Source organism: Globicephala melas, chromosome 2, assembly GCF_963455315.2.
Source record: "Globicephala melas chromosome 2, mGloMel1.2, whole genome shotgun sequence".
NCBI classification, from domain to species: Eukaryota; Metazoa; Chordata; class Mammalia; order Artiodactyla; family Delphinidae; genus Globicephala; species Globicephala melas.
This window is the reverse complement of record NC_083315.2, coordinates 165,982,685-165,997,333: the sequence shown is the minus strand read 5'-3', so window position 1 is coordinate 165,997,333 and position 14,649 is coordinate 165,982,685. Positions and strand designations below refer to the sequence as shown.

The following is a 14,649-nucleotide window of genomic DNA, read 5'->3' as shown; positions in this document are numbered from 1 at the left end:
GAATCCATTCAAGTAACCTTTAACACCATCTCCAAGTCAAGTGACTTGGCCTAACCCTACCTTTTATCTCTCTTGGGTACCAGTAAATGCTTGACTCCAACCAAAAACCCTTCTGAATTAAGAAAGTTAGAGGCAACCAAGTAACTCCAAGGACCCAAGAGAGAATCACCGCTTGGCTCTGAGACCACTGTGTGTGGAGGCAGGGCGTAGGGCGTGCTCGGGGGCAGGAGATCTGGGTTGGAAGCCGTGAGCCCTTCCTGAGCTTGTCCGCATCTGTGAAATGGGCGTAAAAGCACCTGCCTGTCAAGGTGGTGGTGAGGAGCCAGACGGTGTAGGGGAGCACTAACAGGACAGGCTGAATATATTTTCTAAAATATATGGTCTTATTGAAGCCTATTTTACAGAGCATGTATAATTCACCCATTTCAAGGGCTCAACTCAATGATTTTTTTAGTACATTTACCAAATTGTGCAAACATCACCATAAACCAGTTTTAGAACATCTGCATCTCCCCAGTAAGATCCCTTGGACCAATTTCCCTACCTCCAGGCCGAGGCAACCACTAATACACTTTCTATCTCTGTAAGTTCGCCCTTTCTGAACATTTCACGCAAGCGGAGCCCTGCAACGTGGTGTTTTGTGTATGGCTTCTCTTAGGGTAATGTTTTTGTGGTTATCTGTGTTGTAGCCTGTATCAGTACTTCATTCCTTTTCTTGCCAAATAGTGTTCCCTTGTATGGATAAACCACGTTTGTTTCTGTTTACCAGTTGATGGACATTTGGGTTGTTTCCATTTTTTTGTCTATTTGAATCATACTGCTAAGAACATTTGTGTGCAGGTCTTTGTATATACGGACAAATGTTTTTGCTTCTCTTATGCAGACACCTAAGAGTAGAATTTACTGGGTCATATGGTAAATTTATACTTAACTTTTGAAGAAACTGTTAAACAATTTTCCAAAATGGCTGCATCATTTTACATTCCCACAAGTAGTAGATGAAGGTTTCTGGTTTATACTCACCAACACTTGTTACTGTCTGTCTGGCTATGAAGTGGTATCTCATTGTGGTTTTAGTTTGCATTTCCCTAATACCTAATGATCGTGGACATCATCTTTTTATGGGCTTATTAGTATATCTAGTTAAGTGAAATGTTTATTTAAATCATTTATCTATTTTTGATTGGACTGATTGTTTTATTGAGGTATAAGAGTTCTCTGCATATTCTAGGTACAAGTCCTCTATCAGATATGTGTTTTGCAGACATTTTCCTCTTACTCTGCTGTTTGTCTTTTCATTTTCTTACTGGTGTTTTTTGAAGCACTCGTTTCTAATTTTGATGATGTCCAGTTTGTCAGTCTTTTCCTTTTATAGACCATGCTTTCGGTATCATATCTATGACACATTTGCAGTTATAACTCAAGGTTCCAAAGATTTTCTCCTAGGTTATCTTCTAAAAGTTCTATTATTTTAGCCCTTACATTTAAGTCTACGATCCACTTCGAGTTAATTTTTGTATATGGTGTGAAGTGAGGGTCTAAGTTCATCATTTTGCTTATGGATATCCAAATTGTCCCAGCACCATTTGTTGAAAAGACTCTTCTTCCCCAGTGTAGTTTTGAAAACAGGAAGTGAAAGTCCTCCAACTTTCTTTTTTTTCAATACTTTTTTTTCACTATTCTAGGTCTTTTGCAGTTCTGTACAAATTTTAGGATCATCTTGTCCATTTCTGCAGAAATCCCTGCTGATCGGTTTTTAAAATTTTTAAGGGTAGTAAGTCTTCTGATCCATGAACATGAGATGTTCCTCTATTTAGATCTTCTTTAATTTCCCTCAGCACTGTTTTATAATTTTCAGTGTACAGGTCTTGCACTTCTTTTTTTTTTTTGGTGCGCGGGCCTCTCACTGTTGTGGCCTCTCCCGTTGCGGAGCACAGGCTCCGGACGCGCAGGCTCAGCGGCCATGGCTCATGGGCCCAGCCGCTTCACGGCATGTGGAGTCTTCCCGGACCGGGGCACGAACCCGTGTCCCCTGCATCGGCAGGCGGACTCTCAGCCACTGTGCCACCAGGGAAGCCCTGGATTATTTCTTGATTTTTACTGTTGCATTGACGCTGTGAGCACTCTCCCATTACACATAGTCTAGGGCAGCGGTCCCCAACCTTTTTGGCACCAGGGACCGGTTTCTTGGAAGACATTTTTCCTGCGGAACTCGGGTGAGGGTGGGGGATGGTTCAGGCGGTAATGCGCGCGATGGGGAGCCATGGGGAGCGGCAGATGAAGCTTCGCTCGCTTGCCGGCCACTCACCTCCTGCTGTGCGGCCCAGCTCCTAACAGGCCGCAGACCAGTAGTGGTCTGCGGCCCTGGGGGTTGGGACCCCTGGCCTAGGGTATAGCTTGGAGGAGAATTGCTGGGTTGGAGGGTACATGCTTCAGTCTGATCCAATAATGTCAAGATGTTTTCCCGAGCCCAGTGCCAATGACACTATACTTCCACCATCAATGTTTTAGTTTCCTATTGTTGTTGTTCCAAATTACTACAAACTTAGTGGTTTAAAACAATACAAATTTATTATGTTACAGCTCGAGGTGAGAAATCTGAAATGCGTCTCACTAGGTTAAATCAAAGTGTCCAAAGGGCTGCTTTCCTTTCTGGTGATTCTTGAAGAGGTCCATTTTCTTACCTTCTCCAGCTTTTAAAGGCTGTCCACATTCCTTGGCTTGTGGCATCTTCTTCCATCTTCAAAGCCAGCAGTGGCAATCCAGTCTTTCTTACATTATATGCCTCTGACACCAACTTGCCTGCTTCCTTCTTCCACAAATAAGGACCCCTGTGATTACATTTGGCCTGCTGGAATAATCCAGGATAACCTCTTTATTTTAGGGTCAGCTGATTAGCAATCTTAAGTCCATCTGCTATCTTAATTCCCTTTTGCCATGAAGTGTAACATATTTACAGGTTCTGGGGATTAGGATTTGGACGTCTTTGGGGGGCTGTTATTCATCCTACGGCAGTTGGTGTTTGAGGGTCCTTGTTATTTGATAGAAATGGGGACTTAAACATTTTAATGTGTGTGTTTAATATTTAGTAACTTTTAAAAAATCATCTATGTTTAGATTTTCAGCCCCCTACTCTTCCTGGGCCTTTACAGTTTTAATGATTTCTTGATTGTCCCTGTCTGAAGCAATATCACGTTCTGGAGTCAGAATGCCTGGGATCTTTCACTGTGAGCTGTGTGACTTGGACAGGTCACCTCCCCTCCCTAAGCTTTGATGACCTCATCTATGAAATGGGAATAATTATCACATAGAGTTGTTAAGAGAATTAAATGAGATTGTGCATAGAAAGTCTGAGCATAGTGCCTGACAAATAGAAGAAAGTCAATAAATGTATGCGTTTTCATATTTATTCAGTCATCTGTTCATCTAACAGCTCTTGAGTGCCAGGTCTTAGACTCACCCACTCAACATTTAGCAGCTGTATTTTGAGCACCCATTGTTTGCGCTAAAGTCCATTTGTGTGGGGCATCTACAGGCAAAGTGCTGGGTTTGGTGGTGAGTGAGCTTTATTTTATCTTTTAATTACTTTTTATTGGAGTATAGTTGCTTTACAATGTTGTGTTTCTGCTGTACAGCAAAGTGAATCAGTTATACATACACATATGCCCCCTCTTTTTCGGGTTTCCTTCCCATTTAGGTAACCACAGAGCGTTGAGTAGAGTTCCCTGTGCTATATAGGAGGTTCTCATTAGTTATCTATTTTATACATAGTAGTGTATGTATGTCAATCCCAATCTCCCAATTCATCCGACCCCCTCTTCCCTCCTTGGTATCCATACGTTTGTTCTCTATATCTGTGTCTCTATTTCTGCTTTGCATATAAATTCACCTGCACCATTTTTCTAGATTCCACATATGACTGATATTATACGATATTTGTTTTTCTCTTTCTGACTTACTTCACTCTGTATGACAGTCCCTAGGTCCATCCACGTCAGGCAAGCTTTATTTTGATTGATGTGCTGAGAGCTGTGTAGAATATGATCTGTGGAGGCCCAGTTCCTAAAGCCCTCTTCCTTAGAGAGGCAAGTAGTTGGGCAAACTGTTTCTTTTAGGCTTTGTCCTAGGAAAGACATAATTAAATAAAAGCAGAAAGTTAGGTGACATATTTCCCTTCTGTTCTCAAATGATTTCCATGTCGTGGAGTGTAGTATGTGTCATCTGAAAAAGGAAGCAAAGAATGTCTTCACCCTTTTATGGACAAGGAATCACATTAGCAAAGTTTTTCTTTTACCCTTAATATGGTCACCCTTGTTGTTATTTATTTTTTTTAATTAATTAATTTATTTTTGGCTGTGTTGGGTCTTTGTTGCTGCACACGGGCTTTCTCTAGTTGTGGCGAGCAGGGGCTACTCTTCATTGTGGTGCACGGGCTTCTCACTGTGGTGGCTTCTCTTGTTGTGGAGCATGGGCTCTAGGTGCGTGGGCTTCAGTAGTTGTGGCATGAAGGCGTCAGTAGTTGTGGCTCGCTCTGGAGTGCAGGCTCGTAGTTGTGGTGCACGGGCTTAGTTGCTCCGTAGCATATGGGAATCCTCCCGGAGTAGGGCTCGAACCTGTGTCCCCTGCGTTGGCAGGCGGATTCTTCTCCACTGTGCCACCAGGGAAGTCCCAACCCTTGTTATTTTTAAACTAAAAAGCACATCCCTCCTTTCAATTCCTGAGCTGAACTTTTGAGTTTTCACTCAGTTCTCTGAACAGCAACTATGGCAGTTAAAGTTACTGGAACCAGAAGAATCCTGTGTGATACAGAACTAGCCGCTAAGCTTTTAATCTGCTGGTTCATCATTCTAAGTAATTCTGTTCTTCAGACCTAAATCAGTGCTTTCAGGAGACTTTTCTATGGTGTAGAAAATGAAAATAACTTATTCAGGACTTTCAAAGGCCCTTGTTGCCTGTAGATGTGATGGTGGTGGTGGTGGGGTGTGTGTGTGTGTGTGTGTGTGTGTGTGTGTGTGTGTGTGTGTGTGTGTGTGTGTGTGTGTGTGTGTGTGTGTGTGTGTGTGTGTAATCCACATATACGCTAACTGCCTGATGAATGAACGTTTCATGGGGGGGTGGATTTTTAAAAATTGAATTGAAAAAGATAAATGAGTGTGTTTTAAAATAATTTAAATACCTGCCCAGTAGGGAGCGGTTCACAGCACATCTTCCGTGAGAAGGAACATTGCTCATTAGAACACCAAAATTGGCTTCCTTCCGGGAGAAATCTAACACTTGACAAAACCACTTCTCCCAGGCCGATGCGTGCCACGCCTACCAGATCGTTCACCGAAATGGGATTCCTGATGAGCAGATCATCGTGATGATGTATGATGACATCGCCAACTCTGAAGAGTGAGTAGGGAGTGCTTTGAACTTGATGGTGAGGAACTTCAGGGCATTTTATTTTTATTTTATTTATTTATTTTTTTTGCGGTACGCGTGCCTCTCACCGCCGCGGCCTCTCCCGTCGCGGAGCGCAGGCTCCGGATGCGCAGGCCCAACGGCCATGGCTCACGGGCCCAGCCGCTCCGCAGCATGTGGGATCCTCCCGGACCGGGGCATGAACCCATGTCCCCTGCATCGGCAGGTGGACTCTCAACCACTGCGCCACCAGGGAAGCCCCAGGGCATTTTAAAAAATGCACACAGACACTCAGGAACCCTTAGATCAGCGGCCTAACATTAGAATATAAACAGACTCCCGGATGAAGTTCCACATGGTGCTTCATCTAGAGCTTTGACCATATCTTGGTGGGACCCAGCAATGGCAGGGACGTAGGAAATGGTGGTGAAGGTCCTTGGGCTGGGGCTTTGGAAGGATTTAAAGCATGAGTTCCCTCTCAGCTTGGGGAACTGACTCATCATTGGGTTCTGTGGTGCTTGTTCCTAAGCTCTGAGCAGGGACGCCTCAGAGGCCCTGTACACAGAAGGCTCAATTGTATCTTAGAATACATTGGAGCATCTAGCCCACTCTAGTCTCCCAGCTCCTTGTATGGGTACTAACCCTAACCCTATCCAGTCTCCCAGCTCCTTGGTTCCCAGACTATGGCCCTGTACTGTGATCACGTTAACAGCTCATAATCCATCCTGAGCTTTAACACCTAAGCTCTTGTATTAAAGCCTTGTTTTCTGTTCTGTCTTTTTCTGAAAGTAGTTTTGCTCTGAGAGATCTCTTGATGACATCTTGTCCCCAAGATGCAATCTGGTGTCCAGCAGGAAGCCAGGCACACAGGGGCCTGGGTCCCTGTCCTCGGTTTGCAGAGCTCAGTCCTTCGCTGCCCCTGCCAGGAACTCAGGAGTTGTGGGACACCAAGACCCCCGAGCTGCTAAAATCACCAACACGTTGGTGACCTCAGAGGCAATGAGGAATGTCTGTGACAACCACGGTCGTTTAGTATTTTAAAGCGTAACAGGGGCGTATTCACGAAGACATAGATTTCAGAGATACGTCAAATTGTGTGCTTCACTCGTGTCCTTTGATTTTCAGCAATCCCACCCCAGGAATTGTGATCAACAGGCCCAACGGCTCAGACGTGTACGAGGGGGTTCTAAAGGACTACACGGGCGAGGTGAGGCGCATCACGGGGTCAGAGCCAGCGGGGTCTGCTGTTTCATTTCAGTGATGATTTTTCCCTCTTTCTTATACTTCTGGGATCAGAACCTCATTAGACTGATTTCTGGTTAATGTTTCGTGTTTGTATTAAGATTTGTGCTTGAGGTGTAATTTCTGAGAATTTTGAAAGAACGCAGAGGGAAAAAAAAGGACGTTAGTTGTAGTCTACTGATCCTTAGTTTCTAATCTTGTACTTTAAGCCTTATAATAGATTTCCTTCCATAATACCTGATTTTCTTAGGATATTGCCAGTGATCTGATTATAGATTATCCGTGCCCTTTTCTGAAAATCAATTTTCTCAGCATCAGCCCTAGTACAAAATATATCTCTAAATTTTGTAAGATAGTTTTTCATTAATCATTATAGTATATAACTTCCAGAACATTACATGCCTTCCAGTCGATTGAGGCTGTATACATTGACACGTTTTTAAAAGCACCATTATGACTTCAGCCTCATGGATTTCAGAGTCTCTTTTTCGTCATGTCAGAGGGATCGAAACTAATATTCCTTGTGACAGAGAAAGTCTGAAGTTTAGCAGTTCTTTCAGTTTTATTTTTCTCTTTTAAATTCAAGGACATTTAAATCAGACACATCATACGTGTCGTATAGATGATTCCATTTTTATAAAATTGTTTCTATATAGTTATATAGGGAAACATTTGGAATTTAGGTGGTGGGATTTTTGATGTTTTTTCTTCCTTCTGCTTTTCTGTATTACATTTTTTTAACGATTGCCTATCCATTTTACAAAATCCCCTTTAAGGACGTTGAGTGTCCTTGGGAACTGGCCTTTTAGGAGGCAAGCTGGTTGCAAAGGTCGGCGCTGATGTTTCTGCCGCCCGCTTTGCTGTCTCTCTGAGGCAGCGTGCTCTTCCTCTGCTCTTTGCCCCTACCTACCGACATCTTTGGGTTTCTCCACATGAACTTTATAACGGTTAAGAAGGAATGGCAGGCTTGCTGAGTTGGCATCAGCCAAAGACAAGATGATACTTGAGACGAGGTCATGCACATGCCCAGGAAACACTGGATCTTTCTTGGTTGCAAAGTGTTTGCCCTTAAACCTTAAGCCTTGGAGGTATGTGGACGGTGGCCTGGGCCCTCTGCGACAGACTCAGCAAACGCACTGATTTGGAGTGACAGCTGCATCTGATTTCAACTCCCCATTCTTTGTAGGATGTCACCCCGCAAAACTTCCTTGCTGTGTTGAGAGGTGATGCAGAGGCAGTGAAGGGCAAAGGATCTGGAAAGGTCTTGAAGAGGTAATGTCTGTTTTATGGCTGTCACACTTTTCTGAATGACGTGGTACTCCAGAACTGAGAATTCAAACAGGCCTTGCCCTTTGTTCCCGGACTATTTACCTGTGAGAGATGGTAGCGTGGGGACCTTTGCCCTGACAGGCTGCACAGACCTGGTGGCTTCTTTTGGCAGCCCATTTCTGTAACGAATTAACCCTGTGATCCAGGGTCCCTGGTTAGTCTTAGTGAAATGTTCCCCGTCACTTAAACCTGCTACGTTTTGTTATCTGTGGATCCTGGTTCTGGTCGGTTCCACTACCAGGGGAACACGCCAAGACAGGCGTGAGGCTCTGTGGCCAATCAGGTTGTAGGGCCCCCGCCCTGCCTCCTGCCGACCCTGTGCTCTGATGGCGGGTCAGCCCAGTGGGAGGAGGACATTTGTAAGTTGAGAGCAAACCTCCGTATGGGAGAAAATTCATCCCATTGCTTGCCCTGTTGGCTGTGGGTTAGAGATGTCTTGTTTAGCATCTCTATATGCAGCATTTTGACGTGATGTCAGGGACCTTAGGAGCATGACTTCAGAGAGTCTCAGGTACTTGGCAAATGGTGCTGTTTCCCTTATGCCCGAGGGGAGGCCTGGGCACAAGTAGCTCGTGTGAGTTAGAGCAGAGACGGACATCTGCGCGGGATGAAGCAAATTGCCTCCGAGTGAGTTACTGCATCTCTGCAACCTTGAAGCAGGGCCCTCTGAGTGGAAGCCTGGTGAGGGGGTGCAGGTGGGTGTCCCAGGCCGTGTGCAGGCCGAGGGGCCCAGAGAGGCAGTCAGAGCTGCAGGACCGTGCTTGGCGGTGTGTCCTGGCTCCCTTACTTGTTTCGGAGAGATCTGGTGGCACAGAGTGGCCGCCCAGGATGAGGCCCTGTTGCCAGAGACCTTGCTGTCCAGATCACCCTGGGCTGTCTGCCAAGCACCCTCCCGGCCGTGATTGAGATCCTGCAGGCTCTGGGACGCGCCTCGTGGTTCAGAACGGCACCCAGCGGGAGCAGAGGAAACAGGCTGGGCGGCGGGCTCCTGGGCTCCTCCTCCCACCTGGCTGGGAGACTGTAACCTCAGACCTCTCCTGAGTTTTTTGATTGGGGTGGCATTTCAGTCCAGACGGTCCACTTGGACTCTCATGCTCGTGTGCGTGTCTCTTGGCAGTGGCCCCCGGGACCACGTGTTCGTTTACTTCACTGATCACGGAGCCACTGGAATACTGGTGTTTCCTAATGACGATGTGAGTTTTTCTTAATGTTTTAAAGACAACCTGGGGGGAACTCTCTGGCGGTCCACACTGTCACTGCCGAGGGCCCGGGTTCAATTCCTGGTTGGGGGACCCACAAGCCATGTGGTATGGCCAAAAAAAAAAAAGAAAAACAAGCTGGGAGAATGGGAAACAAAACCTCAGTGTTGGCAGGCCACCTGTGATGTGTGTCTCTAACATCCTACAGCGTAGGTTCGTATGTGGCCGCTGAGGGTGAGGTCACATTTCGCAGCTTGCAATCTATCCAGAGGCATCTCTTCTGGCAGGTTTTCCCTGCGTGTCTCCTGACATCACAGCATGAGTCGCTGTCCCTGAACTTGGGTGCAGTGCACTAGACGCAGTCATAGAACACAGTCCCTGAATGCTCCGGACAAAGTGATGAGGAAGCACATCTGCTTCCCCTTTTTATTATGTGATTAAAGCCCTCCATGATGTTCTGGGATAATGCTGTTCAGCACGATTATTTAGAAATCTCTCAGGATTTCTAAATAAGAATTTATAAAGCATCATTAAGACTTGATTAGTGGGTTATCCAGCAAATGTTTTCTCTTGATGTGTTTGGTTTGAATGTCCATATTCTTACCTTTCAGCTTCACGTCAAGGACCTGAATGAGACCATCCATTACATGCACAAACACAAGAAGTACCAAAAGGTAATGTCAGTGCTTGGGGTGGCCTTGGGGGAGGAATGTGAGGGATGCAGTGGAAGCAAAGCCCATGGTTCTTCGACAGGCCTCCTAGCTCTGGATGGGCTGTGGTTTTTGGAAAGGGTGTCCTTTCAATCAGTCTTGACCTCTGGTCTCCTAGGATTAGCTTTTTGTGATTCTACAGCTTCAGCTGTTATATCAGAATCACTGGCGACCTTGTTAAAGTACAGTGTGGGCCCCAGCCCCAGAGTTTGGCTCAGTTGTTCTGGGGAGAGGCCTGCGGGTTTGCCTTTCTGAGTTTTCAGGTGATACTGATGCTGCTGGACTAGGGACCACACTTTGAGGACTACTGTTTCTAAGGCTGTCAGCAATCTGGGGCAGCTGGGGAGGAAAATACCACCTTCTTATTTTCCCTTTGGCCCTCTCTGGCCCCCGCGCCTTTTTTTTTTTTTTTTTTTTTTGGTGGTACGCGGGCTTCTCGCTGCTGTGGCCTCTCCCGTTGCGGAGCACAGGCTCCGGACGCGCAGGCTCAGCGGCCATGGCTCACGGGCCCAGCCGCTCCACCGCATGTGGGATCTTCCCGGACCGGGGCACGAACCCATGTCCCCTGCATCGGCAGGCGGACTCCCAACCACTGCGCCACCAGGGAAGCCCTCTCTGGCCCCTTTTGCACCCTGTGTGGAACCTGTGTAGCTTAGGTGTGTATGTGTTAGTAACGTGTTTTGCTCTTGGAAACTGCTCCCGGCGTTGGATGGCAGGTCAGTTTTCCTTAGCATCACTTATGGTTCCATATTTTTCTGCATTATTTCAGCTAATAGATCATTTTATTCTATTAGTCATGCATAAATTTGGGTCCTTCTGGTTTGTATGACAACAGCTTCTGTAGCCTCTGCTTCTTACAGCAGAGATGTCTCCCAAAAGCAAAAGTGAAAGACTCTTAAGAAACACGTCACCCCAATAAAGATGTTAAAAAAAAAAAATCTATTTCACCCTTCCAAAAAAAAAGAAAAAAAAAGAAAAAAAAAGAAACACGTCAAGAGAGTGGGCAAAGTCAAAGTAGCATTTACGAGAGGCCTGTGCCTGGACGGGGTGAGTTCACCTGTCTCATTCACCTCCCAGATGGTGTTCTACATTGAAGCCTGCGAGTCTGGGTCCATGATGAGCCACCTGCCCCCCAACATCGATGGTAGGTGGTGGGAACACTGGCCTCTGAGCCGGGCTGGGTGAGCACCTTGCTACATGGTGCAATTGGACATTCTCTGAATCTGCCCATGGGAAGAACCAAGTGTCTTACATAAGCCAGGCCTAGGCCAGCCTACTGCTTGGAAGTAGGGGGATACCTGTGGGCAGCTCTGAGCTGCTTCTTCTCCTGGAGGATTAGTGGTCAGGGGATGAAGGGATGGAAGCTCTTGATGTGAACTCTGTAGTTCTCTGCCGGGTTCTAATAGGGCTACTTAAGACCAAGATCACAGTCTTTGGACCAGCCTCTGTCCTTTGAGATGCGTTGCTTGCTGGCTCTCTGATCTTGGGCAGGTGACTTACCCTCTTGGACCCTCAGATTTACTCATCTGTAAAATGGGGATAAAGATAGTGTCTGTTAGGAGAGTTACATTTTAAGCGATGACATCTGTCCAGCATAGTTCTGAGCCCATGGTAGCTAGGTAGGAAATGGTAGGGATTTCATATGTTCAGTCCATCTAAGTATTTCTTTAATGAATGTTCACTTTCTGTGGAAATGAAATGAGGTCCATGTCCTTCAAGATTCCAGAGCTACTCAGATCTGTTAGCACTATCTCACAGTGTCTATCAGCTGGCTTCTCTTTTTCCACATTTAGTTTTAGATGAGTTACTGAAACTCAGTGAACAGGGCTGGATACAAGGAGGTCTCCCTGCCCTCCCTGAGCTGATCATAGGTGACCTGCTTTGATTGCACTAGGAAAGGAGGAGGAACTCAAGCCTCAAGTGGAATCCGCAGACAGCCGAGAATAAAACACGACTGAAATGTGTCTTTAATTCCTCGTAGTTTATGCAACTACTGCTGCCAACCCCAGGGAGTCGTCCTATGCGTGTTACTACGATGAGGCGAGGTCCACGTTCCTGGGGGACTGGTATAGTGTCAACTGGATGGAAGACTCGGACGTGGTGAGACATCTGGGGGCCGGCTGCTTAGCTGAGGCTTAGCTGTCAGCTGCGATCGTCAAAGGACTCGACTGTTTTCATTTTCGCAGGAGGATCTGACCAAGGAGACCCTCCACAAGCAGTACCAGCTGGTGAAGTCCCACACCAACACCAGCCACGTCATGCAGTATGGAAACAAGGTGAGGAGGGGAGCCTCGCACTTCTGATGACGCCTCAAGTCTCAGGCTGACTCACCGGGGACGTTTCTCTCCCGGTGAAGAAAAACGGGATCCATCCGGGCGAGGAACGGCTGAGGCAGGGCTGGCTCTGCCTCTCATGGCCGCTCCATCCTGGAGATCCCGCCTGTGCTTTGGAATCAGACTTAGGTTCAAACTCACAAAGTGGTGAGACTTTGGGCAACCTACCTGACCTCTCTGAAACCTCTGTGTTTCCTCCTTGGTCAAAGCCCTAGTGCACAAGGTGATAAGGAGCAAAAAGAAGGGGGTCCGTCACGGGCACCAAGCACACAGTGAGAGTTTACTGAGTCGAAAGCTTCTCCTGTGAGTTCTGTGGCTTTGCCCCGTAGAACCCCGCACCCTGAGTCCTCCGGGGTCCAGCCTTCCTGCAGTTGCAGGATGTTATCTTGACCCTTTGGCTATAAATTCGAGACTTTTACCCCCCTACCCCCCACCCCCCCAGCTATGTTCAGAAGGGACCTAGGTGGTAAAATAGGTCAGTCCATCAGGGCTGTCCGGACAGAGGTCATAGCAGGTGGCTGCTGAAGGCTTGGGCCTTAGGTGCCACCCCTGGGGCTAGCCCTCGGGATGTGTGCAGGGCTTCCAGTAGTCTGTACGACCAGACATCACCCCTCAGGTGGCCTGCCACCAGCTGAGAGCTCACCAGCTGAGTTCTGTTCCTTTGATGTGAGCATTGGCCTTCTAGAAGACCTTGTGAGCAGTCAGTCCAGCTATTCCCTTCAGCACTTCTCGGGCAGAGTGTCGATTGGAGGGCCCAGGAGCCAACAGGGCAGTCACAGGCCACGAGAAGTGCACTCAGGATGCCGTGGGCTTGGCCAGGCTTTTGAGGGGGGGGAGTGGGGAGGTAGAGCAGCGAGAAGGCCAGGGAAAGGTAATTCAGAGGGGGCAGGGTCAAAGGTGGCGCTGCCCCAGCTTTGTCGGGGGACTGGAGGGAGGGAGGGTACCAGCAACAGCTCTTCTGCCCTGAGCTTTCTGTTCTCTTTATAATTTCCTCCGCATTAGCCACGTCTGCCCTTGGTAGAGGAGATATGAAGGATCTTTTCTAAGCATTATGTTTCTATATACGTGTGCGTATGTTTTATTTTTTGTTTTAGAACTGTTTTTAGATTAGCGTCGCTTGGTTTAGGAACATGACTGCTTGTAGCATTTCTTTCCCTCTGAATCGGGATCCAGTCTGCAGTGACCCCTGCAGGCAAACACAGCCAGGCAGTCAGGCCCGTTTGTCAGGCCCTGATGCCAAGTTGGCCCCGCCCCTCGGTGGCTTTAGCTCTGCCCACCTCAGTGGACCCAGACCTCAGCTCTGACCTGGACAGATGCTCTGCACCTTCCTTCTGCTGGTCACTAGGGGCAGGCGGGTGAGCGTGGAGGGGTGAGCACAACCCAGGGTCACCCCTGGCTGAAACGACTCTGGTATGAGCGTGGCGGAACTGGGTAGCGGTTCTGCTGCAGAGGATGCCAGGCAGCTTCGAAGTTCATCATCGGTGGATTTCAGGTGGTCAAATGCATTGCCTCGCCCGCTGCTGAAGACCAAGCGCGTGCTTTCAGGCTGCGATTGTGACCCTTCAGTGGTCCTGAAACCACGTGCGGGGAGCTGTGGACTCCAGGACCCAAGGGACGTTTGGCACTCTGCCCCTCCCACTCAAACTGACTCTCTCTCTCTCTCTCTCCCCCCCCCTCCCCCCTCTCCCCCCTCCCCCTCTCCCCCTCCCCCCACCCCCTCGCCCGCTCCCTCTCCCCCTCCCTCCCCAGTCCATCTCTGCCATGAAGTTGATGCAGTTTCAGGGTCTGAAACACAAAGCTAGTTCTCCCATCTCCCTGCCCCCAGTCAAACACCTTGACCTCACTCCAAGCCCCGAGGTGCCCCTCACCATCATGAAAAGGAAACTGATGAGCACCAATGATCTGCACGAGTCCAGGCGTCTTGTCAAGAAGATTGACAGGCAGCTGGAGGTAAGTGGTGGCGAAGCTGCGGCTCCCAGCCTTTGCCGGGCAGCGTGTGCGAGTCCTGTCTCTGCCTCCTGACCATAAATCCGTGTTGGTGGGAGCCAAGTGACAGAGCTCTGGGGTCACCCTCCTCCTGCCACACTGGGGGTACATGGGAAAGGAAACCAGGCTTTGTACTCGCTGTAAAATGGACATGAGTGAGCAGGGCAGTGGCCAGCTTCATTCTTCATCAGTAAACTGGCCTTGACCTCTTTGGAAGCAGGAAGCAAAGAGAGGGAGCCTGTCTCCTGCCAAGAAGCCACGGCATATGGGTGTTTCCTCTTTTACACCTAGTTGCTTACAAGACATTTTTATTTTGCTGCTTGGTGAGTTAGTAGCTAATCATATTTAAAAACAAAAATCCAGTCCACAAAAAATTTCTGCTGCCTTAGGAAATCATAGTCACGGCCCCAAATTCTTCCTGAAATGCTTGAGCAATCTTTTACAATG

General features: G+C 47.7%; 1 protein-coding gene across 1 annotated transcript in view; it reads left to right on the top strand.

Moving 5' to 3' along the window:
* LGMN (legumain) overlaps positions 1-14,649 on the top strand; it is a 35,160-nt gene that overhangs the window by 15,429 nt on the left and 5,082 nt on the right. The window contains exons 3-11 of the mRNA XM_030883516.2: positions 5,297-5,394; positions 6,529-6,610; positions 7,832-7,917; positions 9,092-9,167; positions 9,785-9,847; positions 10,961-11,027; positions 11,865-11,983; positions 12,070-12,159; positions 13,966-14,166. Of these exons, the coding sequence (XP_030739376.2) occupies positions 5,297-5,394; positions 6,529-6,610; positions 7,832-7,917; positions 9,092-9,167; positions 9,785-9,847; positions 10,961-11,027; positions 11,865-11,983; positions 12,070-12,159; positions 13,966-14,166 (882 nt within the window). The remainder of the gene's footprint in view (positions 1-5,296; positions 5,395-6,528; positions 6,611-7,831; positions 7,918-9,091; positions 9,168-9,784; positions 9,848-10,960; positions 11,028-11,864; positions 11,984-12,069; positions 12,160-13,965; positions 14,167-14,649) is intronic.